The sequence below is a fragment of the Rasamsonia byssochlamydoides genome (assembly GCF_041956645.1).
Source record: "Rasamsonia byssochlamydoides strain NRRL 3658 unplaced genomic scaffold VTN77scaffold_1, whole genome shotgun sequence".
Taxonomy (NCBI): domain Eukaryota; kingdom Fungi; phylum Ascomycota; class Eurotiomycetes; order Eurotiales; family Trichocomaceae; genus Rasamsonia; species Rasamsonia byssochlamydoides.
The window spans coordinates 514,678-540,942 of NW_027192384.1; the positions used below are offsets into that span (position 1 = coordinate 514,678).

At 49.8% G+C, this 26,265-nt stretch overlaps 6 protein-coding genes and 2 non-coding genes across 8 annotated transcripts; 5 read left to right on the forward strand and 3 right to left on the reverse strand.

Annotated features, from left to right (window-relative positions):
• Positions 1-337: 337 nt before the first annotated feature.
• On the forward strand, positions 338-1,555 carry VTN77DRAFT_176 (uncharacterized protein; the record flags this gene model as incomplete). Its single annotated transcript, XM_069417526.1, has 1 exon — positions 338-1,555. One exon carries the CDS (start codon positions 338-340, stop codon positions 1,553-1,555), a length of 1,218 nt encoding a protein of 405 aa, XP_069282539.1.
• A 2,040-nt stretch (positions 1,556-3,595) lies between these two features.
• On the reverse strand, positions 3,596-5,038 carry VTN77DRAFT_177 (uncharacterized protein; the record flags this gene model as incomplete). The annotated part of the gene is made up of 2 exons (XM_069417537.1): positions 3,596-4,466; positions 4,521-5,038. 2 exons carry the CDS (start codon positions 5,036-5,038, stop codon positions 3,596-3,598), a joined length of 1,389 nt encoding a protein of 462 aa, XP_069282540.1.
• A 2,995-nt stretch (positions 5,039-8,033) lies between these two features.
• VTN77DRAFT_178 (uncharacterized protein) lies at positions 8,034-8,738 on the forward strand (the record flags this gene model as incomplete). Its single annotated transcript, XM_069417548.1, has 1 exon — positions 8,034-8,738. The coding sequence occupies one exon, from the start codon at positions 8,034-8,036 to the stop codon at positions 8,736-8,738; it is 705 nt and encodes a 234-aa protein (XP_069282541.1).
• Positions 8,739-9,038: 300 nt separating this feature from the next.
• Positions 9,039-9,719, forward strand: VTN77DRAFT_179 (uncharacterized protein; the record flags this gene model as incomplete). Its single annotated transcript, XM_069417559.1, has 1 exon — positions 9,039-9,719. One exon carries the CDS (start codon positions 9,039-9,041, stop codon positions 9,717-9,719), a length of 681 nt encoding a protein of 226 aa, XP_069282542.1.
• A 690-nt stretch (positions 9,720-10,409) lies between these two features.
• Positions 10,410-10,480, reverse strand: VTN77DRAFT_t7. The gene has a single exon. It is a non-coding gene; the product is annotated as a tRNA-His (tRNA).
• Positions 10,481-11,656: 1,176 nt separating this feature from the next.
• Positions 11,657-11,727, forward strand: VTN77DRAFT_t5. The gene has a single exon. It is a non-coding gene; the product is annotated as a tRNA-His (tRNA).
• Positions 11,728-14,922: 3,195 nt separating this feature from the next.
• Positions 14,923-16,757, reverse strand: VTN77DRAFT_180 (uncharacterized protein; the record flags this gene model as incomplete). The annotated part of the gene is made up of 3 exons (XM_069417571.1): positions 14,923-15,505; positions 15,566-16,637; positions 16,709-16,757. The coding sequence occupies 3 exons, from the start codon at positions 16,755-16,757 to the stop codon at positions 14,923-14,925; spliced, it is 1,704 nt and encodes a 567-aa protein (XP_069282543.1).
• Positions 16,758-19,990: 3,233 nt separating this feature from the next.
• Positions 19,991-23,206, forward strand: VTN77DRAFT_181 (uncharacterized protein; the record flags this gene model as incomplete). Its single annotated transcript, XM_069417582.1, has 4 exons — positions 19,991-20,058; positions 20,546-20,675; positions 21,213-21,715; positions 21,772-23,206. 4 exons carry the CDS (start codon positions 19,991-19,993, stop codon positions 23,204-23,206), a joined length of 2,136 nt encoding a protein of 711 aa, XP_069282544.1.
• Between the last annotated feature and the right edge of the window lie 3,059 nt (positions 23,207-26,265).

Genomic DNA, 26,265 nt, shown 5'->3' on the forward strand with positions numbered 1-26,265 from the left:
TGCGCAGCTTCGCCGGCCGCCGTGATCGTTCATTGCTACCAGCAGCATCTGAAACACTCTAGGAGCCCCAAAGCCCCTCACGAACTTATATTGCTGTCCAGCAATGTAGGACAGTGGAGGTGAGGTCGTTTACATTACATATAAACACAGTTCATCTTGATTTGGGGCATTTCTGCACCTGACTATTGAACACTGTTATCTTACAGTACGAACTAACTCGGAGCAGTCTGGAGCAGTCTATTAAGGGAGGAAGAAAATCAGAATGGGCAAACCACGTGTAGGCAAAGCGCTATCTTCCCCCATCTGTCCTCAGTCTGACCCTTCTTCGCCCATCTAGATGATTATCTTGATTCGTCATGCCCAGTCAGAGGGAAATAAGAATCGCGAAATCCACCAATATGTACCGGATCACCGCGTCAAGCTCACCCCGGAAGGGCACAAGCAGGCCCTTGAGGCAGGCCGCAGGCTGCGAGCTATGCTCCGCCCGGATGATACCCTCCACTTCTTCACGTCGCCGTACCGCAGGGCTCGTGAAACCACAGAGGGAATCCTGAAATCCCTGACTTCGGACGATCCGTCGCCGTCGCCCTTCCCACGGCATACCATCAAAGTGTATGAGGAGCCGCGGCTACGGGAGCAGGATTTTGGGAATTTCCAGCCATGCTCGGCGGAGATGGAGCGCATGTGGCAGGAGAGGGCAGACTACGGGCACTTCTTCTACCGGATCCCGAATGGAGAGTCGGCTGCGGATGCGTATGATCGGATCAGCGGCTTCAATGAGTCGCTTTGGCGTCTGTTTGGAGAGGAAGACTTTGCCAGCGTCTGCGTCCTTGTCACACACGGGCTGATGACTCGCATTTTTCTGATGAAATGGTACCACTTTAGCGTCGAGTACTTTGAGGATCTACGGAACGTCAACCACTGCGAGTTTGTGATCATGGAAAAGAACCCAGATAATGGGAAATACATCCTGAAAACGAAGCTGCGGACGTGGTCAGAACTCCGAAAGGAAAGGGAACTAGAGAAGAGGCGCGAACGAGCTGAAAAGGGCCTTCCGGAATCGATCCCCGCCGCACCCCCAGACTCGCCGCCGGTCAGGCGGAAATGGGGCGGCTGTCCGAATGGCTGTAACCATGGTGTTGCGAGACCGAAGACGTGGCGACCGGGTAGGCAAGATACGGCCGATTTGTTTCGAGATGACGATGGCGGAGAGACAAGCGATGGCCAGACCAGAGGATCTTCCGCGGATGGAGCCATCCGCCAGTCCTCCGATCTGTCGAATCCAGAGAGAAAGGGTCTAGCCGCCAGGGAAGTGGCCCGTAATAAGAACCTCACCATTGTGGCTCACAGGCCCGAGTCCATAGATGAGATCATCTCTTCTCCCGATCAGACGCCGTCGTATATCTCTCTGGCTGCTCTCGCCGCTCCTCGAGCCACTTCTCCGCTACCTGTCTCTGCAACTGACGCGGCCGACAGCGGACTGAGGCCGACGGAGCGTGCAGCACGACAGTCAACCGTCCGAGACTCGCTGCCTCAGTCTCACCACTCCGATTGAGCACAGCTGACGGTGATAACGACAGCGATAACCACCGAACAGGCCCTCCCGGTCCCGGTCAGAGAGCTACGCTGCTCCATCTGGGCGGCCGGGGCAGTCGCGGCCCGTCCGACGGGGAAGAAGTCGACGGTCCTCTCCCAGAACTCCACCAACCTTCTCAGGAGGCAGAAGACGACGGCGACGACGAGGGAAGCGGGACGCGCCGGTCCATCAGACGGCCAAAGCAGCAGCAGCATCACCATTACCACCACCACAATCATCACCGCTCCACGAGCAACAACAATAGCAAGCAACAACCCAGCGGTCCCCGCATGGCCAACGTCCTCGGAGATGGGGACGACAATGATGAGGACGACGGCGCCAATGCTGATGCCAATGATGATGATGACGAGAGGAAGGTTGAGGATGCCGACGACGGTCGTCGTGATTCCCTCGAGCTAGAGCGAGAAAGAGACCAGAGTATACGCGGGAGCGTATACTGAGCTAGATGACGAATGAAGCCTGCGTGCGACGGATGCACTCGTCATGACATGACACATGAACCTGTTTTTGTCATGTTCTTTCCCTTTTTCTTTCCCCCCTATGGTAGTAAAGGCGGAGGTAGTTTTGTTTGTTTCTGTTTCGAAAGACAAGCAGGCAACAGATAGGCCCTTTTTTCTTTTCTGAGACCGACTATACCTAGGTATGTATGTACCTACTGAAGGACATAGACATACTACAATAGTTGATCCAAAGGAGTAAGTACAGAGAACACTTACTTGCACAAGAAAAGGAAAGAAAAATTTCGGATAAATAGTATCCTTCTTTTCAATTGGATTTCTGTCCGTTTGACTTCGTTTTATCTTATTCGAAGAAATGGAACAGTCTCAAAAGAAGAGGAAAAGAAAAAGGCCCCTCGAAGGTCTTTCCAGACGGAGGCGAAACACAAAAGTAGAAAATAAAAAATGCCCACTTTGCAATTTTGATTAATTACAACCAGGGGGGTGCAAAAAAAATTAATAAAAAAAATAGATGCCAGGATTGACCAGAGGCACTTCCGTGGCAATGTTATGAGACGAAGATGAAGGAAAGAAATGGAGGGATCGACGAAAAAACTTCAAGGATAGAATGTGAAGAGAAGATTCACCGACGGAAAAGGGGGGGAAAGGGGGGGAAAAACCAACAATGTAAGCGACCCAGAATTTTTGATTGTTTTTACCTCAGATGCCTCGTACATTCCATCGTAGCACAATTGTCGGGTAACCGAGGGCTTTCATCGACAAGAGAAAAAAGAAAAAAAATCGCCCGCACAAAATCGGCATGGGCATCAAAAGAAGAAAGGATGAAAAATATGAACATACCCTCCCCGCTTACAGCATGCCATGGTCGGATGATGGACCAAAGAGGAAGAAAAGGAATAGACAAATAAAAATAAACAACGCCGCGAGTCTGGTGGGAATAGACGATGCATCTCAGCCTGGCAAACCACGAAACACGCAATACAATCTATGTGTAATACTCGCCAAGGAAATGCCCAATGAATAAGGAAATTTCGATGAAAAAGGTACAGTCGAGCTGGAAGCGAAGATGGACAAAATCGCGTACAAGATCATGAATCGTCGTGACTGCTTTTCCCGAGAAACGTATTGCGACTGAGACTTCGGCTTCGGCAAAGATGCGGTTTCGGTTAAAACTGTCTGCACAGAAAGCGGCGAAATTGAAGACCGTCACAGATCGACGGAAGACCATGGCATCGAGAAGCTTGTGAGGCCATGGTGTCACTTCGCTCCAAACGTCCGTAGTGACCGATCGAAGGGTAATAAGAGGGAAAAAAAAACAAGAGATTACTTTTTCGGAAGCGAGATCAGAGCATAGTTTAACCCGAGCATGAATTTTTTTAAAAAAAAAATGACAAAAATCATCTCAAAACTTGAGCGGTATCATTTCAAAGGAGACGAAGACAAAAAAAAAAGGCGAAGGCACAAGTCGAATATCTCAATTCAAGACAGCGACAAGATTCTAGCGTTCGAAATGCCGCAAAAATCTGGACGCTTGGTAGACTTAGCCGGCGACAGGTTGCATAGCACCAAAAGCGTTTGCACTGAAGTAGTGCTCGTGGTGCTTCGCACAGTACAAGCAGCCACATGAGGAGCCATGGCCCGTCCACACGCTCTGTGCAAAAGGCACCGAGTAAGACGGCGTCTGTCGGTACGACGGCGGTTGCGACCGTGGCTGCGGCTGCGGAATGTACTGCTGTGGCATCCATACACGAGTGTAAGGCGGCGGTGGATTCGCGTAAAGCCAAGGTCCGACGCTGTAGTAGTCGGGAGTGGTGGGACCACTGGGAGGCGCCGATGGGGGAGAATACTCGGACGCGGCGGGATTGAGCCACGCGTTCTCGTACGAGCCACTCCTCTGATACTGCGGTGGGATGGGACCGTCGGGGGACAGGAGAGGCTTGGGAATCGCGTGCTGCCTCGCAATGTTCGTGTCGAGCGGAGCCAATTTCTGGCGGGGATCACTGGCTCTGGCGGCCATTTTGGCGCGATAGTTTTCCCAGTGGGACAACCACACCGCAAATCCGTCCTGCTTGTTGTGGATGCGCTCGTGGAGCTTCCACTCGAATGCGAAGAGCCAGTCCAGTTCCATGGAATTCAGCTCCGCGACCGGGATGTTGCTGACTTCCGCCCACGATCGGTTCTGGAACGTGTTGTCGTCGAGAAATTTACTGCCCAGAAGCAGCGCGATCGTAAGCATCCGATACACCTGACCACTGCCGGTCATGTAAACCCCAGCGGCCGAGAGCATCCGCATCCTGGTGGCCAGGTAGAACAGACCCAGCAGAATGGTGGAACTTGGGAGGCGTGTCGATGACAAGATCTGGTGAACGTATTTCCGGAACTGCGGCGGCACTGGTGTTCCTGGGTAGACGCTTCGAGCGAAGTCAATATCTGCAAGGTTGATCTTGGTGATGTATAAAGCATACATTCCCTGGGCCATTTCTGCCACGAAATCTGACATTTGGTCCATCTCGTAGTCGAGATGGGCTGCAACGCCTCCGGTCGCCTTCTCCTCCTTGGGACGCTGCTCCGGTTGCATGTGAATGTCTTGTCGACGGTACTGTGGCGGGATAGCACTGTCCATTGGGGGAAGGGGCACATTCGACCTGATCGGGGGCAGAACGGGAGCGGTTGCCACGGGACCGTACATCGCCTGGGAGACACCCAATTGTGGTTGGGCCAGCGTTTGCTGACCAGACATGTCACGCCCATTCCGCATCTGAGGCATCGCCTGCGTGTGAATGTTCATCGGGGCGGGCTTGACGAAGCAGGTCGCCTGGGAGTATTGCTCGATGAACTCACAGCCAGTCTGGGAGTACCGTGGAGGGAATGCCGACTGTCCGGTGAGATAGAAGGGCTGGTCATTCTCCATCCTGCTGCTACCATGGAGGTGAGGCGGCGTTGGAGGAAGGCCGTGAAGGCCGGGGGTGTAGAAGGACGGCATAGTGGTCTGAGGGAGCCGGTTCACGACGGGAGGTAGACGGCCAGCAGCTGCAGCGACAGACGCTCCAGTCAGCACCTCTTGCCAGGCACGCTTTTTGCCAGGAAAAATGTGTCACACAAGGAACAACTCGTCTCAGGCAAAGAGAATACCGACCGTCTACTCTTCCGCCACTTCCCGAAGCTCGGGGAGCGCTGCTCGACGAGCCGCCGCTCAGCGTTGAGAGAGGATCAGAGACACCCTAATAGGCTGTCATGGAGAGAATATCGTAGTTCAACCAACAGCTGAGACTGCCGAAAGAAAAAAATTTTTTTCTGGTTTTTGCTTTTTTGAAAGAATAGGGATTGGAGGAACACAGATCGTTTCCGAGCGATACTGGTCGACAAACGATATGTGGCAATGTAGTGACCGTCGATTTTTTGCGTCGCTCAAGGACAAAAACAAGACGACAAAAAAATGTGGACTTTTGATGACCACGAAAAAAAAAAAAGAACCACTCCGATTCCTCTCAGAAACCACCACCCGAAGAGTGACGGGGGCCACTCAGAGACAACGACACTTAATGAAAAGCTCGTTGAGTGGGAGAGAGAGATGTAAGGTGAGAGACGAACGATGAAGTTCGAATCGGAGGAGGGAGGGAAGAGTTGAGGGTGAGGCTGGAGAGGGGAGGAGGATGGAGGAGAAAGAGAGAAGGTTGAGAGTGTTGAGGTGGTGGTGATGATCGTTGGCCGCTCTGGGAGGCGTGTGGTGGACGGTGTTTGGCGTCCGCTAGGGCCGCGGTGCCGCTGCCGTTGCCTGTGCGGTTGTTCCCTCAGGCGAGTCAGGAGGGCAAATAATAATAATAACAAGAAAAAAAAAAGATGGGACGAGTGAAGACAAATGGGGCTGGGGCTAGGCTAGTGCTAACTGCTAAGAGTGCTGTCCGCGGCTCACATCGGCCCAGAGGCATCCACCGGCATCACCAGCCCAGAACGGGTCAGGCGCACCCAGAGAAAAATTCACTGCCTGCCTCCAACCGCGCCTGTTGACTGGCTTTCGGGCAATGGGTCTCAGTCGCTCAGGGCAGTGCCATCAAACTCTGGGTTGCTGGTTTGAGACGGCTGGATGACAGCGCCAGAGGGTCGCGGACGTAACGGACTTCACCAGTTCAGTGTGTCGGTGATACCTCGTTGTACGGAGTACTCCGTAAATAGTGAACAGTTCAGAGACTGTGTGGACTGTGGACTGCAAGGTCTGTGGGGTCTCTCGTGGGCATTAAGTGAAGACAACGATGATGACAAGTCACCGCCTCCGCCTCCGTAACCCAGGTGAAAGGCTAGTCTAAAGCGTACTGTAACGGAGTATGTAGGAGTACTCCGTAGAATGCTGCTGGAAGCCTACCAGCCGACGTCAATGATGACTCGACCTTTTTGTCAGCCGACAAGAGAGGCGACTGAAAGGAAAATACAGAATGCTGTTGGATTCTTGGAACGCGGCGAAGCACCTGGGGAGGGAACAAGCGCCGCTCCAGTGATGCAAAGTCGCTGTCACACAGATTTCGACAGGCTTACGGAGAACAGTGCTGGGTCTAATCCCAAGGGGCTTCTCATTCTCCTCCAGTCATGTACTCCAGGGCCACCACTGACTGACCCAGGCTCTTATAAATGGTGGTCGCCTGGATACGCCCGTAACCACGACACTAACAGACGCTAATCTGCAGCTGAGGCCACAGTAACAAGAACCCTACGCAGTAGGATCCTTCCTTCCACCACGCCGTTCGCGGTTTAGTTGACCGTATAAAAGGCAAAAAAAAAAAAGAAGGAAGGTTTGCAACCCTACTGCAGAGTAAAGGTGCGCGAAGCTTTGCGCTCCACCAAGTCTTTCCATACAGAAACAGTTGACCATGATGACTAAGCCTGAGCATCCATGAGCACCCATTATTATTGGAAGGGACTGAGATTAATCATTGCCACATAACATCAAGAGTCAGACATGATGCCTGCAAGGAGGACATGGCAGATTGGGACACGCTCAATTCTCTGATTGTTGGCACGGAGGACGTTGGAGACATTATTAATATGGATGTCTGGCAAGCGTGCAATCAAGTGTTCCTCACCGGAATGACAAGCAGAGGCTGCTGCAAAGCAAGACTGCAGGCTGAAGACCATTTTGGTTGTCGGCCCCATGAGACACCAATGAGACCCAGTAATAATGATCTAATAATAGCCAGGTCGTCACTTCCTATCTGGGGGAGTATAACTCTGGACGAGTGGTTAGATGAATGGAAAAGGCAACAGCGATAATACTCCGTAATTGACGCCTCCTACCTATATAGTTGTCCCTGACGGAGACCCGGGTGAGCACGGAGGGAGAGGAAGCAGAAGGGATCCAGGCACTCTCTCTTACGTTTTTGTCAACAGGTCTGGCAACTTCCTGGAGAGAAGTTTCTTCGGTTGGGAAAATGCCCTTGGGCAGCAGCAGTAGATGACTCATCCACTTGCTTAACTATTCAGGTGGCGAAGGCCATCTTACCGTTTCCAAAAATGGTTTAATAGACATACGGTCGCGTACTATCATTACTGTACGGCTCTCACAACGAGGCGCGTACTTTCTGCCTCTTTGTCGATTCGTCGCTTTTCTTAATGAGACCCGCCTGTCAAAGAAATCGCCCACCTTTTGGCTGCATTGCCAGGCTCTGACAAAGATATTGCACTCACACGATGGCAGCTGGACCTCCAGGAGGAAGGAAAAGATCGAGCTCAATGCCTTTGGTGATGCCTTACAATGCATGCGTTCAAGAGACTGCCATACGAAGGATAAGACCATTCCATCACAGTATGGCAACGATGCATGGTCAAAACTTTGACTCGAAGACAATACTAGAGATGGTACTTGTCGAGCTGAGATCACATCACATCAATATATCCAACATGGTATTCGACAGGTTCAGACGCATACTTCCTGGTAGTGAGGCTTCCTCCTAACAGCGGTGATTCTTTAAAAGCTATTTATACGGCCTATGCATCTATCAAATGCAGAGTTGGGCCAAGTTCTTCGCCTAGAGTTATCGGGGGAAAAGCGGCGTCATTTGCACGAGGATAAGAGCTGTCAGAAACACCTCTTTTATATTCGCTCATGGACTTTCACGCCATTGCAGCTTTACTCTCTGGTGAGGTGTATGAAACAGGATGGACATGCTTTTCCAGAACTGGATGAATTGGAGTCCGTCAGTTTTATTACCATATCTCAGAATTTAACCACCAGGTATATTGGTACAACAAAAGGCCGTAGAACCCCCTTTCGGCGCTTTTCAGATGACCTAGTAGGCAAGCCAAAAGCCAGCCTACTAGGGGCTTTCCAAGACTACCTGGAACGGGTTTTCCCTGAGATATTTCACACTGCAGAAGTGCATATGCTCCCGGACGCTTCGCTTGAAATCTTCGGTGATGAGCATCAGATCGGGAATCCATTCAATGCTGACGATACAGAAAGACTCTTGATACATCTATTTGGTCACTACTCCCTTATCAATTACCAGCTCGGAGGTCATTACATCAGCTACTTGCGAAGTGCAGGCGATGATGATCTACTAAGAAGCCTTCAGATCAATTATTTCAGGAACTTCTTAACCAAATGCAACCCATTTCCTGAGCATGAATGGTTGAGCCTTACCGATCACTTTGCCATGATTCGAAATCATGCGCAGAAAATGGGCTATTCGTGAAAGGACATGGCGAGAGATGTTCTTGAAATTCAAGCGAAACCGCATCAGTACTCTAATGCTAAAATATTGATCTTCCTTGGTGAAGAGCTTACAAACGGTCATCTTCAAGCAGAATGTTCTTTCCTCAATGGACACAGCAAATCGAGCAGTCTTGTCCGAAACTTCTGCCATCGCATCAAGAATATCGAACATAACGGCCATTCTGGTGATTGGGAAAGCTCATCTTGTCAATTGTCAAAAGCTTTCACTTTTGTTAACACTCTTCCACTGCCTGATTATACTGATAAGGCGAATGCCCTAATGTTTCTGCAACACTATCTTTTGATTATTACACACATGGAAGAGAAACGGAAAGCCTGGACTGAGCAGTTTACAGCTCTACAGCAAGGCCAGTCATACTTCTTGAAGGTTGTAAGCCAAGTGCCGGACTCCGAATACCTTCAATCTCTCCTTGTGTGGCAGCGGACTTCCTGGCTTGCAGAGACTCCCCAAACACCAACCACGAAAGCAATCTTTCGTGATGCAGTGATTAGATGCGGCCTATGGGTTCAGAGGAAAGTTCCTAAGAGTGGCATACCCCTGTATCCTGCTCCTTTCATCACAGCCAAGGAGATGCAGGGATATCCCATTGGGATTAAAGACGATGGTGAATTCCAGCTAAGGTGGAGGCACCCCACTGGACTCAACAAGTCTCTTTTACTCAATGCTAGGTTTGCTGTCTCACGCACCAGTCGAGAAATAAGGGCCCTGTCATTTACAGAACATGGTCTTGATAATGTTGACTCTAATGGTAATCCACACCGTCCATCAAAGACCTGGAGTGGAGAGGCCTCGAAAGCATCCATACCCAGGTCTATGTTTGCCGCAACTTCACCAGGCCAACTTTTAATAGACCTTTGGATGGCTGTTCGCCAAGAATATGGGCATGACATTGACAAGACGGATAATGAGCAAAGCAGGAAATGGGGACCCAAAGGGTAAAAAGATGCTTCCTGGCAATGCAACGAAAGAGATGCCTCCACAGAGTCGCCCACCACATGAGAATGATGCAAATTTTTTGCTGGTAAAGTTCTTGGATGAGAGATATCCTAATGGCGGCACATTTCGAACAGCACAACGTGAAAAAAATCCCCGATTCTACGGAAGACCTCAAAGCTTTTATAGAATTTTGCCAAAAGCCGGAATACGTCAATCATCCATATAGCGCTGAATGTCTTGGAATTCTTGACAGAGATACACCGCGGGTAGCAACTCTTGGAAAGAATCTTCAGGTCTATCGTCGGTGTGTCACAGAACGTTATACGGCTGGCAGCCGCATTTGCGCAAAATGGCAGGAGAAACCAGGTTTCATCTTGGACCGATGGGATTTCCAGATAACAATGGAGAGCAAAGGAAGTGAGGTTGATCCGATATAAGTCTCCTTCAACCCTTGAGCTGCTACTGTCTCGATCACGATTGTTACCTCCAGTACTCATAAGAATATTATGAGTCTGCATACTCTCTTCGCTGTGATTTATATTGGCAATATTTTCACTGCAGCACAGTTCTTCTCGTACAAAACCTTCAGCACATGGAGAGCCCGAAGAAACACGCCAGAGTTCTTTCATCAAAAAAAAATAAATAGAGAGAACCAACAGTGAACCAGTGGGTTCCGGTTTCAGAAAAAAAGGTTGGTGCTGCCCGGAATCGAACCGGGGCTGGCACGGCCACAACGTGACGTCCTACCACTAGACCACAGCACCGGAGGTTGTGATTGGTCACTGCTGAGATGGATAGATCTTAGCCTGCCAAGGACTCTATTGTCACGTGATACTAACCTCCACATTCGAGACGAATCAGGACGACTTACAGCCATCATGGGAACCAAGAAAGGGTCCTCGAAAACTTCCACTGCGACCATGCAAGTTAAGATGTTCAAAATGGCTCTCCCTCGACGCATATACATTCTCTGTAAACCAGCTGCCTGGGCGTGCATTGCCAATTAAAAAGTCCTGTAAGTCAAGGGATTATCAGATCGTGAATTCCAATGGTTATGCGGCGGGAACAATACCTAAAACCTAGTATGCACCAAAATATATATTCCGTATTCAATTACTGCGACTCCACATATTGATTCGATATACACCTAGATATCCACTGACTATATATATATATCTATATTCACCAAGACAATCCTACTTTGATATAGTAAATTTCACATGCTGCCAACGGAATATCTTGGTAAGAACGGAGAGAATACTGCTGCTGCAGACCAGGTTATTATTCGGGAAAACTAGGGGATAGAGCCCAGAAATTCAATTATCAGCAAGCTGACCGGAAAAACAAAGAGAAAAAAAAAGATCCTTTTAAGCGATGATGACATGACAAATCCTTCAAAATACATCCGCGTCTACTCTGGAGCTTCTTTGAGCATTGTGTTTCTGACCGATTGTCATGGTCGTCCAGAAATCATCCAACCTTCGACAGCACTGTTGACTCACAGTCATTATTAGAAGAATCTCAATGCTACTTGGAAAATCATCGTGAGAAGGCCAAAGATACGTGATCACACGCCATGATTGGTTGAAATTTCTGACAAGCTTTACTTCTAAACGATTTACTCTAGGAGAAAATTTGTCAGAGCTTTTAACAGCTTACCAACAATACAAATTACTATACTACAGAGCTACAATAGCATATGTGTCATATCTAAGACTGCTTCTCCAATATGGGTGGAGTGGCCGAAATAGGAATTCCTTGGCATTTTCTTACAAAAAACAATTAGTTAAATGTAATCCATTTATGGGCATCTTGGCTATAAAATAGTATGTAGAATATTGCTGAAGTTGCAGAACTGCAAGGCATCGCTCAGGTATGGATATACATTAGCTAATTAGGCTGGTCTAATAACGGAGTGCCATGCTAGGAACCAAAAAACAGGTGCTGTGGTCTAGTGGTAGGACGTCACGTTGTGGCCGTGCCAGCCCCGGTTCGATTCCGGGCAGCACCAGCACCATATAACATCATTTTTCTTCCTTTCTCTCTTTCCTGTTTTTTTTGTTTTTTTAACATGGCTTAAAAATGATTATGACATTCTTCATACTTATTATCTTACAATTTAACACTTCAGAATTGTGAAGATGTCACTCCAAAGAATCCGTTCAGACCTTAGAGCAATAGGGCTTTTCGGGATTTTACAACTACAGACTCTGCTCTACACCACTCGTCAGAGCAGTTTCCCAGAGTTTAGTTGGAATATTAATCTACCGAGGGTTTTAGTGGGAAACCGTAAAGCGGCAGGAGCACAGAATACGGTAATAGACGAGATGCATTTTCGTAGAAAACAACCTAGGTAGGTAGTTATAATATTACCAGCGGAAGGAACTGCCCAGTCGATTACCACTCATGTTCCTATGACCTTCCAGATCCCTGCTTCCTGCTCTCGTGAACGCCTCAGACGCGCATTTACGCTGCCTGACCCCTTGCTGCTTCCTTTGATAGTACAGTGGGAACCACGATACGTCAGTACAGGTACTACTAACACCCGGCTGCTTCCGATCTGTCGAGCGATAGATACGAAGCGCGACAAGGATCAGGATAATAATGCCATGCCAGAAATCAAGAATTCTTACTATTGCCATTGGTGACTGAAAATGCTGCCGGGGTCTCCACCCTTGCCGCTTGCCACGAGGAATCATCATCGCGGAAAACGAACATTGACGACGACCATCGGCACGGTGCTGATTCTCCAAGGTTGTCCTAGCCAGGAATGCAGTCTGCAGCGGGGTTCGCACGCTTGACCCCTGGAGACGGGCCAAGACTAATAACGGGAACATGTCTTGGGCCGCCTTGCGTCGTGGTGGTCGCTAGTATACCGACGGTTTGGGAGGATGCCGCGCGATCAGAAGATACCTACGGAGTAGTTATCTCCTTACTCCGTGACGGTGTAAGGGCCGAAAAGGCGTGGCAATCAGGCAAGCAGGACTGTTGCACGTTTGTCCAACTCCGTCGATATATGTATGATCTTCATCGTTTCACCACCAATCACCTCGACGCAGGTGCACTTGCAGCTACCAGACAAGGTTAGCTTGAAGCGCATGAAGACGAAGGAAGCGGCGCTCTGCAGGCCACCAAACGATGAACCATTGCATGCGCGGCTGAGTTCCGACCGTTGTCGAGGTTGTCGAGTACCAATCGTGGGGAGTCGGTGGAAGAGACTGCAACCAGGTCACAGACATGACGAAGGCGCAGTACTGCTTCGTGTTCTTACATACCTACCTAACTGCCCAGCCGCTTAACAAGCCAAAACTGGATTTGATAGTGCTGGTCGAGAACAAACTCACTACTGCTTTGTTCGAGTTCGTTCTACGTCCCTCGATCGTGACCAAGACCAGACCGGCTTGGTCTCCGGCTATTATTCGAGATGTGTGCCCAACATGAACGTTTGACGTGTAGTACAGTTCATACATGCGCCTAGGTAGTAGTTCTATATCAATCCTCGCCCGGTATAACTCTAACTACGAGAGTTCCTTCACCCCGCCTCTCAATCAGGAAGGCGGGGGACAAAGTGGACAGCTCGAGCCTCGGGGTTTCGGGCAAATGGTGCGATGATATCCACGATGCATGAAATCATTGGTCTAGTTGAATTAGATCGTTGGAATCATTTCTGATGAGGCGATGATTTTACAGCACAATACCTACTAGGTACCTAACCTAGCCTTAGCCAGCTACCTAGTTAGATAGGAGGGGCATGCATCTAGCATGCATGACATCTCATCTCTTTTCCTCTCGTCGAGCTTGTTAACTTACTTACTCCGTACATCAGTTACTTACGTTCCTTCCTTTCCAATCTCCGACAATGGCCGATTTCATCTTTTTTTTTGTTTTTACCCCGCTGTGGGGTTGGCCAAATTTATGGATTTATGTTATTCTTTTTTCTCCCCTTTGACCCCTCCTAACTAAGCCTAACTGCTTGAGCGTAAATGACCTGATATATCCATGAACAATTGTTCTGTACACACGTGTACATATATCGTCACATCGTGACATCGTCTCCTCTAAGACCGTTCCGGAACGGGTTGATCAGATCCATTCGATTTGCTTGACCTCAGGTCCAGGCCTTTCTTTTCTTTTCCTTCCCNGGATCCGGATCTGGATCTCAGGTATGTACTGCCACGTAGGATCGACTCTCTCTTCATAGCACTGGTAATTGGTCCTACAGTAGCATGTACATGAATGCTGTTCCTCTATCCACTTCTATCCACTTCTACTCTATTACAAGGAGCTATCTTTTTTTCCCCCTTCGGTGTGACAATTCCCTACCTACCTAAGCATCGACAAAATTATTACTATAAGCATATAGCGCCCAACATAAGTTGGGTTCTGCTGCAGCAGACCTATATGTATGTATGGCGTCATGGACGAAATTCGACATGGATTTATACTTACACAATCATATTTTTTTTTGAGACCGACATGCCTATGCCCATGCTGATGGCAAGGAGAAAGTATAGTTCTGATCTACATAGGTTAGGTAGGGATGAAGCAAGGGACCTACCTACTCACCTACCTACCTGTTAGGTAGGGGATAATATTTTCCTGCTACCTAGGAGCTATTACTACTACTACTACCTACATGCATCATCCAGATGGATGATGCATGATGGACTCCCCCAGTGTCAGTGCTTGGGTACTTGCCCAGTGGCTGGAATAACAGTAAAGAGTACAGCAATGTACAGTACGGTACAGCACCTTCCATCCTGGAACCGGTGCTGTCGCGGATTGCTGGAGCATTGCGAGCTACTGATGGATTATCGACATCGTCAAAGAGTACCTTTGTTTTGAAAAAATTGAAAATCTCGCCTTAACCAAAAAAAGGACAATAAAAAAAAGGAAAAAGAATCTATTATTCCCTACATGTTGATGTTAACTCCCCGTCGGCGCCAGGATGGAAGAAAGAAACTAACAAAACAAGACAAAGAAAAACAAAAACGAAACGAAACAACCCTCCCCAATTTCCGGAATCCATTTTTTGAAGGACAGCAAATACACTATGGAAGAGAAAGGAAGGGAGAAAAAAAAAGAAAGGCATATCTAATACCGATGACCCCTTTCCATCACATGCCGGATACTTGTCAGACTGACTCCTCGAACGGCCGAACTATCAATGCAGGAACAAATTCATGGGCGCCAGTCTTTATCATTATCATGGAAACCACGCGTAGCTCTTCAAAGGCGCCCCTCTTGCGGCGTCCGATGCTTCCGTCCGCCACTTGGACTTCCATGCCCATTCTCGGGCCGCCGCCTCGACGAGGGCATCCTTGCATTCAGGCGGCAACTCGGCGAGCACATCCGCATTCATGAACTCGGGATGTAGAGGATCGGCCATGCTGATGACGCCGTTGCTGCCGATGTCGTGCACGTCGCCATCCGGTCCCGGAACGCCTAGAGTGCTCGACTCGGCCGTTTCGTAGTAGATATCCGTGATGGCGAAGCGCCGGGAGAAGATCGAAGGGACCGGAGGGAAAATAGACGAATTGCTCGTGGAAGGGGCCTCGGGTCCCTTTTCAGGCGATGTCTCGTCCGTTTCGGAAGTTCCATTCGTCAGACGCAACCCGGACATGCCCTCTGTGAGTTTGGTCGAAGGTTTGGAATCGGTAGGGGGCAGCCGCTCCCAGCGGGCGTGGGTAGGCTGCATGATCTTGGGATATTGCATGAAATTGGTGTGGATATCGTAGACTCCCTCAAGATTCTCCCGACGGACACTGAGAATGGCTGAGTTGAAGCGGCTGAAGGTTGCTTGTCAGTGGCATGGCTCACACGAACTTCAACAGACTGAATTTACTCACCTTGCCTCCCTGGCATGTTCAATCATCCAATTATCGCCAGTCACGGTCACCTTGCGCTTCTTCGGATCGACGATCTTACCACTTGGCATGGGAACAGAAGGGCCTCCAGTGTGGTAGACTGCGCTTGCGCCGTGCCAAGCCACGTACTGATTCTTGTTATATGGCTCTCCGGGAGGGGGAAGCTTGTCTTCCGGCACCGCAAGTTCACCTTCGACATCTCCGCGTTCTCGCGCCGCCTTGACATTGTAATCATCTATGATTTTGCGCCCACCGATGACGATCTTGGCGCCAAACTCCCGGAAAACGGATCGCGCTGTCACGACACCGATCGCGCGACCCTTGTAGGAATGAGGAATGATCTCTCTCTCAATCAAGTCGCGCTTGGCTTCGTCGTCAATGATAATCTTGTAGAGCAGCTTGTGCTTTTGGAAGAAGAGATACGAATCTCGGAACCCGATGCAACGCGCCGGTTCGGTAGACAACATGTACTGCCGCTCACCTCGATTGAGAATGGTAAACGTGCGGACTCGGTATTCTCTGCCCCCCAGTAGATTTCCATTTTTGTCCACCTTTGTCTCTCCCTCGGGGTCCTCCGGAAGGACAACCTCGTCGTCGACAACGTCCAACATAGTCCCATCCTTATCCACCTGGACTTGCGTGACGTGAGATCCCCCTCTGTTGCGCGCCCATCGTCCACCGCTGGCGGCCGGTCGTCCCCGCCTCCTCTTAACCGGGGTACTGACGCTGATCTGCCGTTCAGACGTTCCCTCATCTGGCGTGTCCCAGTCTGGCGGTCGGTTTTTGGGCGGACGGCCAATTCGACGTTTTCGAGGAATGGCAGATGTCCTGCCACCACTCTGTTGGGGAGTGTTTGACTGTGAAGGTCCATCGGATTCCTGTGCTGGCGTTGCAGCAGCTTCTTCCTCCTGTTCTGGCTCTGGTTGAGGTTCGACCTCAGGATCCTCTTCTGCGCCATCACCATCATTCGGCGCTGCACTGGATTCCCTAGTCGGGGGAGCATCGGCCATCTCTTCGTCCGACGGGTCGTCGGGTAAGCTTGGGGGAGCCGTTCCTGTGAAAGAGGTCAGCTTGCCTCCTGCATTATCGCGAGTACGAAAACAAAGCAGGAGGGAGAGCACGAACGCATTGACTGCGCAGCTGCCTGAGCAGCCGCCCTCATTTTCCTCGCCATCTTAAAGTCAGTTACGCATAAGAGGAAAGTAAAGCGCAGCCCGTTCTTTACATTAACAGCACCTTAACAATAGTTAAGACTCCTAGGTTCGCCTGTCGGCGCCTGGCGCGAGTCGCGCGGCGTTTACGGATCTACTTTTCGCCGGAGGATTGCCGTTAATCACGTGACTTGCGCCTCATTCGAATGCCAAGAATCCATTACTCGATCCGAGTTAGATTTCGACGAACTCCCCAGCCCTGAGCCCTAAGCCCTATGCCCTGGTGGATCCAAGATCTGAAAGTTGATGCTCCGTTTGTTCCCGCTAGTCGGGAAGGACTCGTCGCAGATTGGGGGAAGCAAGAACCTGATCCATGTCACGGGTCGCCGCCTCGAGACGCCTTACGTCACTGCGTCAAGGGTCATCATCCTTGGAGATTGCATGGATTGGATCGGATTTTGTTGCTGGTCCCCTTTTTCACTGTGACAGACACTCTTACTCATCGAGGTCTCCTGCTCGGGGAAAACAGAAATGTAGGCCTAGGGCATGTCAAACGGGGAAGCTTCCGCTTTACCTAGTTGTCTCCGAGCTGCAGATGGGATGCATTGCCAACCCAGTCCCCAGCCGCTGACACTTTGAGTCATTTTGCAGCAGTCGCACCTATCGACCAACATCCATTAATGATAAATAGCTTCACCGGCAGATCCACGTCTCATTCTCATCTTTGAGCCCACCAGGGACGAAAAGTGGCCTTCCAGCCCCAAAATGGCAGATGCCGCTCATCCCAATTTGGCCAACTCCAGCTGCAACCGCACCTAACAGAGGTAGTAGGGTGTAGCCAATAGCTCGCACTACTATCACATGCAAAATTCATAGCATGGTTACCTAGGTACCTATCGCTAGACATACACAACAACATGCCTGAAGTGAGATACAGCTCACTAGGAAGCTCTTATTTCCGACTCTAATTAGGAACTCCTGCCCCTGTTCGTACAAAGATGCGCGTTGATGGTTTCCTTTCCAACTGGTCTTTTCTTGCCAACAGGGGGCTCTATACAACAAAGGGATCATTGTCTCAGTCCTAATGATAGTTAACTGCAGCTGGCCTTACGACATGCTGTAAATTACGTCGTGTACAGCGTACAGCTTCCCTCCAGGTAAATGGCTCAATACCGTGTGCCTCTAGGGTCGACCACCTTTGCTGGAAGACATTCAACGCGGTAACAAGGACATCTAGACCCAGTCGGTATATAATCTGACCGTCTGTTCGGATGTCGCCCCAGATCAAAGACCCTGAAGCGCCACAATCCCAATTTGACTGACTGTACTCCGTAATGGGGGTCGAATCTCAAACGAAGAGCTGCCCATACCATTGACCCTTCATAGCTTGGACTAAGGCTGGCTCACATGCAACTTCAACTGGATGGAGCAGGAGCGAGATGCTGCGATAGTGGTTCATCGTGTCATCATACATATCAGTTGGAGGCATTTTACTAATCCCAAGAAGGATATCTTCTGAGACAACTGCCATTATGAGGCAGTGACACGATTCCCGGAGCCTTGAACATAGTCTGACCGCAGTAAAGTCACGTATCATATTCTGACCTCAGACGAAGGAGTATCCCTGGTATATTGGACTAAATGGCTGGCCTTGGAAGAGCTTCATTGTCCTTGAGGGCTGAATGAGCGGTAAACAATATGCGACTGGGATCACCTGCAGCTGATCCTGACCAGGATCCCATGAAAGCAATTCATTCTGGTTTTTCTTTTTTTATCTTGCCGAGAACCCTGGAGGCAGGGATCGAGTCCTTCCATGATGGTCCTAACTGCAGGCGTTTGAGGATCTGATGATGCGAAAATCATAGGGACGTGTCACCAGATTTGTTGGCCTCTGGGGTAAACGGACAGCTTAAAGTGACATTGCTTTAGTCTCCTGGAGGACTGTAGCTGGACTGCAGCTCTTTTGCTACAAAGAAAAGATCCTGTAAAAGATAGGTACGGCTCATTCCTGTCAATGAGGATGCCGAACAACCCCACCTCACAGCATCTGAAATACCTCCAACTCTCGGTACCGTAGTTAAGCAAAACGATAGGCGGAAGATCTGCCTAACACCGCAAGAATGGCCCGCAGAGTAGCAGTGGTGGCGACGGGGCGAGAAGCTGGTCTTGTAATGCTGCTAAGCGGTAATTACTATAATGTGAGGCTACCTGGTTGACTTTGTACGGTCTTCTCTTCCTCAACATGCTGGGTTAGACCAGTCCCATTTCCCCTCAGTGTACTCCGTACTCCGTAAACGCTGAATACTCCGTACAGTACGGAGTAATACCTCATGCTCAACTCGTATCCTGGCTGTAGTGCGCCAGTGGAAAACATCGGACTGGACTGCGCCCCGTCAAAGGCTCCATCGTCATCTCCACTAGCCCGCAGGTTTTGCCTCTTCTCGCTGACATGAATGATTATTACTGTTTGCCGGAGCGATCTGTCCCTCTTCGCCCACTTTGCCTCTTCGCCCAACACAAATCCTTGCCGGCCACGTTTTTCTCTTCTCTCTTCCCCTTTCTTTTTTATTCTTAATTTTTTTTTCCCCAGAAAATATTACGCTCGTGCTTTTGCTCAGCGGCTCTTTCGTCTGTTTCGGCTATTCTTGCGCCTCTCCATCCGACCGGGGCTGTCCGAGGATTGACAATCCTCAGCCGGGATCAGTCCCGGACTCCAGTTGTGGTGCGATCTCCCGAACCTCTCTAATAACATTATTCTCGCAGCCACGCTAGGCTTAGGCTTGTTCGGGTCCGTTAGGCTCCCCAAACCGCAGACCACCACTACTACCACAATTACCACCGTCGCTGCTGCTATCCTATTCCTACCTCCAACCCCCAAGCTTCCGTCTGCCCAACCTGATCCCAGCATCTTATCCAAGCACCTTTGTGCTTCCACCCGTCCCGACAGCATCTCTCGTCTCCTCGTGCCGTTCCCCGTCCCCCGGCGCATCCCCGTTCTGCTTGAGGGCCAGACCCGCACCCGACCTTTTCAGGCGTGTCCAGCGCTGCGATCATCCCGCATCCTCTAGGTCATCATTACCGGCGTGGGTACAAGTCGATCTCGTTTCTCCGCTTCACCTCCAGCCACCACCATCGCCAACTCTCATACTTTATTTCGCCCTCTGCCGTTCAATCATCTAAACCGCTGGTCTGAAAAGGGGGTTCGCATCGACGCTAGGAGCTGTTGGAGGAATATTTGTCGGATGGGAAAGCACCCATGGCTGCACCAGGTGGAGTCAACCCGCATGCAGATGCGGACCTGATGAGGCAGTCCATGCTCCAGAAGTGAGTCCTGCTTCCCATGTCATTGCACGCTTCTTCACAACGTGACAATGCCGGGTTTCACCTTGATCGTGGTACTCTGGCTGCTGAAAGTCCTTTTCCCCTTGGAAATGATCTGAGGAAAAACTTTTCTTTTCTCCTTTTCTCTGATTTACCCTTTGCCTTATTTGTCGTGATGATGATGAGAGCCAACCAAGTCGTGGCGACATCTGTCTCTGGACTTTTTCTCAATGTGGACTTTTCTTCCTCTTGTGGCTTCTTCCCCAAGGATTCTGGATGGCGTGTCATCGGGGAACTTTGAGGCCAGAGATCTTCTGATATCTGTGCTCCACATTGACCTGAATGAAGTCCGTCATTCGATGCTCAGATGTTACTCTGAGACTTGGGCCCTCTGTCGCGTGCAGTTACTAATCTTACCTCCTCGTCGAGCTCGCCGTCCAAATCATGTTTGGTGATTTTGTTAACTTGGTCAGAGCTGACAAATGAGCAGCACGGGTGCGCAGGAGGATGAGAACCAAGATCACATTGGTTCCAATGGCTCGACTCCAACTGGGATGGCTACTCCGCAGCCAGATCCGGCAGACAAGCGTCTCCCCTCGATAATGCACTACTTCTCTCAGGTTGGTGGCCCCTCTGGTTTCCCGCTGAGTTCCTACAAAGCACGGTCGTCCACCTCCATAACTCCTGCCGCGGTGGATAGTGTCCGGCAGGTTGCCGGAGGCAGTGAGAAGCCAGAAACAGAGGAATCGCTGGAGACTTTGAATCACAGCTCTCTACCTACTCCCCCTTACTCTTCTGCTTGTTCACTGTCCCAGAAGGAGGCAGAGGAGATGGAAACTAGTGCCCCTTCCGGTGCAGAAAAGACGATGGTGTCTGTCTTTTCTGCGTTGAAGAACTATCTCTCTTCTTCTTCGTCGTCGTCAGGAAATACATCCTCATCTCATTCCTCACGACGTCCTACATCACATCCAGTTTCCAGCGTCTCAGACAACCCAGTCCTTGCTTCTCACTTTTCCAATCCATCCCTTCCTGATGCGTCAGGAATTCCATCTCCACAAGCGGCACCCCTGTTGGATCATGAAAAGCCTCACCATGTTTCCAAGTCTTCTGAAAATCTTGCCAAGCTAACTGAGAACGCCAATGCGTCGCGTCTAAAGAACACGCCGCCGCTCACTCCACGGGCCATGTCGAATGAGAACGCACAATCGGAGAAGCAGCCGGGTGGCTCGACCTCCGGTTCGTCCGGTTCATCGAATCGACATCCTAACAATACTAGCGGCCAGTCAGAAGAATTAACAGGGAAACTCAATGAGGCATTCCCAACGCAGTCCCAGGGAGGGCAGGAAGGTCCTGCGGTTGCGCCATTGAAAGGGAAGCTCTCTGTGAGAATATCCCAAGCCAGGAGTTTGCGGCCTAGCATCGATCCCTATGTAGTTTGCGTGTTCGAGTGGAACGAGTACATTTCCAAGGGCGCGCAAAGCGGGGACCGGACACTTGAAAGCAAGAAAAGCCAAAAGGAGTGGTCTGATAGTGACTCCGGAAGGCCCATGGCCATACCTATGAAGAGCCGACAGAGTAGTCACAACAGTCAACTGGACAGTCACGATCCAAAGGGCAAGGTCCCGGTCACGGATCCCCAGTGGAACCACGAAGCGGTCTTGTACGCGCATCTTCGCCCTAAACAAGATACGGAAGGCCTGCTAACTTGGTTGGTAGTGATGTTCTTGGCGACCAGTCCGAGATTGATGTCTCTGTTTACGACCGTTACAACCATGAGGCTTTCCTAGGCCATGTCCGGTTGAGTCTCAATCTGAAAGAAGACAAGTCTCATCTGGAGGGCTGGTTCCCTCTGATGGCCCGAGGAGCTGGGGACAACCAAGTGTCTGGAGAGATCCACCTTGAGATACACTTTGAAAAGACCGAAAAGAAGACAGTTGGGCCAAACGATTTCCAGATTCTTAAGCTCATAGGCAAGGGCACATTCGGCCAAGTTTATCAGGTAAAGAAGAAGGACACGCAGCGTATCTACGCGATGAAGGTCCTGTCGAAGAAGGTTATCATCCAGAAGAAAGAGGTCGCCCATACTTTGGGAGAGCGGAATATTCTTGTCCGAACCGCTATGTCAGCTTCTCCCTTCATCGTCGGGCTCAAATTTTCCTTCCAGACACCAACGGATCTCTATCTGGTCACAGACTACATGTCGGGTGGCGAGCTTTTCTGGCATTTGCAGAAGGAGGGCCGCTTTGAAGAGGCGCGAGCCAAGTTTTACATTGCAGAACTGATCCTTGCACTGCAGCATCTCCATGATCATGACATCGTCTATCGCGATCTCAAGCCAGAAAATATCTTGCTGGATGCTAATGGCCATATTGCTCTGTGTGACTTTGGCTTGTCAAAAGCCAATCTTACCAAGAACGACACGACCAACACGTTCTGCGGCACCACCGAGTATCTCGCACCCGAGGTTCTCCTGGATGAGCAAGGATATACGAAGATGGTGGATTTCTGGTCTCTCGGTGTTCTCGTCTTCGAGATGTGTTGTGGCTGGAGTCCATTTTACGCCGAGGACACGCAACAGATGTACAAGAACATCGCCTTTGGCAAAGTCCGGTTTCCCCGAGATGCCCTCAGTACTGAGGGACGGAATTTTGTCAAAGGGTTGCTCAACCGAAACCCGAAGCATCGGCTCGGTGCCAAGGATGATGCGAGGGAACTCATGGCGCATCCATTCTTCCATGACATCGATTGGGAAGCATTGGCCCGTAAAGAAGTCATTCCCCCTTTCAAGCCAAAGCTGAAGTCGGAAACCGACACATCGAATTTCGACCCGGAGTTCACCACGGCTCTGGAACACTCGGCTTCTCTGAATGACCGTGCAGCTGCATTGGCAAATGGGGCGATGCCAGCCTCGACGCCCCTGTCGCCTGGCATGCAGGCCAACTTCAAGGGATTCACCTTCGTTAATGAGAGCTCTATGGAACATCACCTCAAGGACAATATCCCAGTTGACCGCATGGATGAAGACATGAAGGATGATGAGTCTTGGCATCATCGATCTCAACGATCTATTGATTCCACGGATCATCGCATGAGCGGTGTGATCAGGACCGGAGATGGTGAGGGCGGTGTGTTCAATAATTTTGACATTTGATTTCACTTTTCTTTTCTTTTGCACGGTCATGAGGAGTCCTTCTTCTTGCATATACTCGGTTGTTGTGCATTCTTTGAGGTGGGGAGGATGAATCTTGAATGAACGTTAGCAGATGTTTCCATTTTCATTATCATACAAGCGTCTTTATGATCATTTCCCTGGGTTGAAAGGTTTTCCCCCCCTGTTCTCTTTTTGCCTTCTTGTGTTTGCGCATGAGGAGAAACAAAAGTTCACCCCTTATCTTGTTTTCATTATCATTCTCGGTAGGGTTCTCTTTCCGAGACCTCGTGGAGGGAGTTTGCCTGTCATCTTGATGTGAGATTCCTGCTGGTTACCAGGGTCTGATATTTCCCCCTTTCTCGCTTATCTCCCGGTTTCCAATTGGATTTCTCTTGTGCATGTGGTATATTATCTCTGAGACTCGGCCGAAGCATTCCTTGCGTCGCACCGTACCGAAATCATCATATCTTTGCGGCAGACAGACTTCCATGCAATTTTCTTCGTGTATTTCTCTTTCAAACCCGCGTGCGGGAGACTTCCAACTTACCAACCGTTGCGCACAAGGAATGACATGATGTGATTCCTCTGGAATTGCGATCTCATGACTTTCCACCGGTTCCGTCTTTTATTGCAAATCTGGGATTGTCGCTGTTGTTTATTTGATTGACGAAGCGGACTAATCAACCGAGAAGGCGAGCTTCTGATACTCGTCCTGTTTATTTTTTTTCTTTTTCTCTCTGTACTTCATATCCTGCAAAATCACATGCAGATGCGGATGCATCGCTAGATATAGTACAGGACAATTGACAGGAAAAAAGAAAGAAGCAACGGTGGAAATGCCGAATTGTTTGAAATGATCTTGTCAGCCTTGAAGTAGATATTGTGTTGATACTGTCATGTCCCTCACTTGACTTTCAAGTAAGGTCGTTAACAGCAGCCCAAGCTCATCATCGATAAATGGTGACTGCATGGATATGGGAGTGCTTGTATGCACCGATATCAAATATTTATCTGCAGAAGCATTCGTCATACTTTACGGACCTATGCCCTGGTCCCGGGTCGACACTCTAGAATGTGCTGAGTTTGAGTTCCAATCCAGCATTATTATTTTATTCAGAAGTCCAGACAACAATTCATTATTGAGAATGACGTAGTTATACGAGGTCACGACGGTGGAGCGTGGACAAGAAAGCCCACAATTATTCCGAGTCCGACGTTTCTTCTTGCGCCAAGAACAACGCTATCTAGTCTCTTCCGGTGATGTGCACGAGGCCACGGGGCGATCGCAATTGCATGCAGCGAACGAAAAACGCCCCGAATCACGAGTCGTGTGCCCTGACTGCAACGTCAATCCATCAACCAATAATATTCTGGACAGAATATCCTCATGAGGCTCAGTGATAGGTGCCTATTATTATTTTTTAACGCAAACCTCTCCTATCAGAATCCGAGATCGGGCCGATTGAGATGACCTGAAGAACAGTTCCCTGTCGGACCCGGACCCAGTTGTTAGGTACCTACCTGCTAGGTACCTAGGTAGTATCGGTTACCTGGTACCAGGTAGGTTCTGGTTGATAGGTTGATGGCACAAGGGGGCAGCTGGGGGCTAGAGAAAATAAGTAAGTCGCAGCCCCGCCATTGCGTGGCTTGCAGCAAGGCGGTCAGGGACACAATCCAATCCACCAAGGTTGAAGACTCACACAAGCGCGATCTCATCTCCAGCCAGGAAACATAGGCTGCAGCTATCTGATTTGTCTGATAATAACTATTGCGCTCCTCTTGATTATTCATCTCCTGGTGTCCTCGTCAGCAGCTCGAGTCGAATTGATTGAGTGATTGATTGATTGATTCACAGGATTAAAATCCCTCGTCGATATCTACGGTCCACCCGGTACCGTCTCCTCCCATGGTTTTGGGTCCGGAGTAGCAGACTGTCAGGAGCAAACACGGCACATTCGAAAGGTGAGCTGAAATTTGTGTCGAACCCGGTGGAACTCTTCCATACGCTGTATTTCATGGGATAATTGGCATTGATAAAATGAAGCGGATGATCCGACTGAGCCGATTCAGGAGATATTGCCTGTTGCCATCTGTTCGAGTTATATGCAGTAGCAGGGACAGGTAAGAAATTAATCCTTGCCGTTCAGGATGGAGCACGGACTCCTGCGTACTCTGTAGAAATATCACTACTATGCACGAGTTTGAACGTCTTCTCTGCGATAGAAGTCCAATTCTCGCTGTGGGGAATTCAATTCTCCAAAGTCAGAATAGGAAGAGCATTCAACAATACTCCATACAGAGGTCCACAAACTTAAAGCTCTATCAAACTGGACAAATCCAACCTGTTATCAGACCCCGAGTGCGTCTCCTTCGTATGATATGCTTTTTTTATTCTTATTTTGGAATCCATCGTGGCGGCAAGGATGGACTCCTGGAAGGGTCGGAAAAGACTCGAGGCTCGGAGAAGGGATACCTCGATGTCAACAAAAAAAGGGGCCCGGGCCTGCGAACACGTCCAAAACGGGCTAGCTCCAGTGTCCCTGACGGCTGACCCACTTGATGTCCCGCCGCGCCATACCGGATGCGGTTGCCAGTGCTCCGCTCGCGTTCTGCCGGTGTTTCCTTCGCTGCTGCACCGTCGTTGCTCGAGGGCCACTAAAGGAGGGAACTGCTCCTTTCTCCTCGGTGCCTGCATGCATGGCTTGAAGCTTCTTCATGGAGATTACGTGAGAAAAAATAAAGACAAAAAAGAGGAAAAAAAATAAGAATTGAAGGATGGGGCAACGAAGAACAAGGGCAAGAACCGGTCTGATGGTTGACCCTGGACGTCATCATGCTTGTCCTCGGGATTCGCTCCTTCCTTTTTTTTTTAGGAGTTCACAGGAGCACGAGGAGACGGAGACGAACGGCATGCACGCATGGGATGGTTGCCGTCTGCCGACCACCAGGTGGCCTCTGCTGAGTACGGAGTCCTGACCACTGACCACTGATCTGTGCTACTGCAACGGACTCGCTAACCCCTTGGGGCTTACGCTGATGGTGTCATAGCCCATGGATGG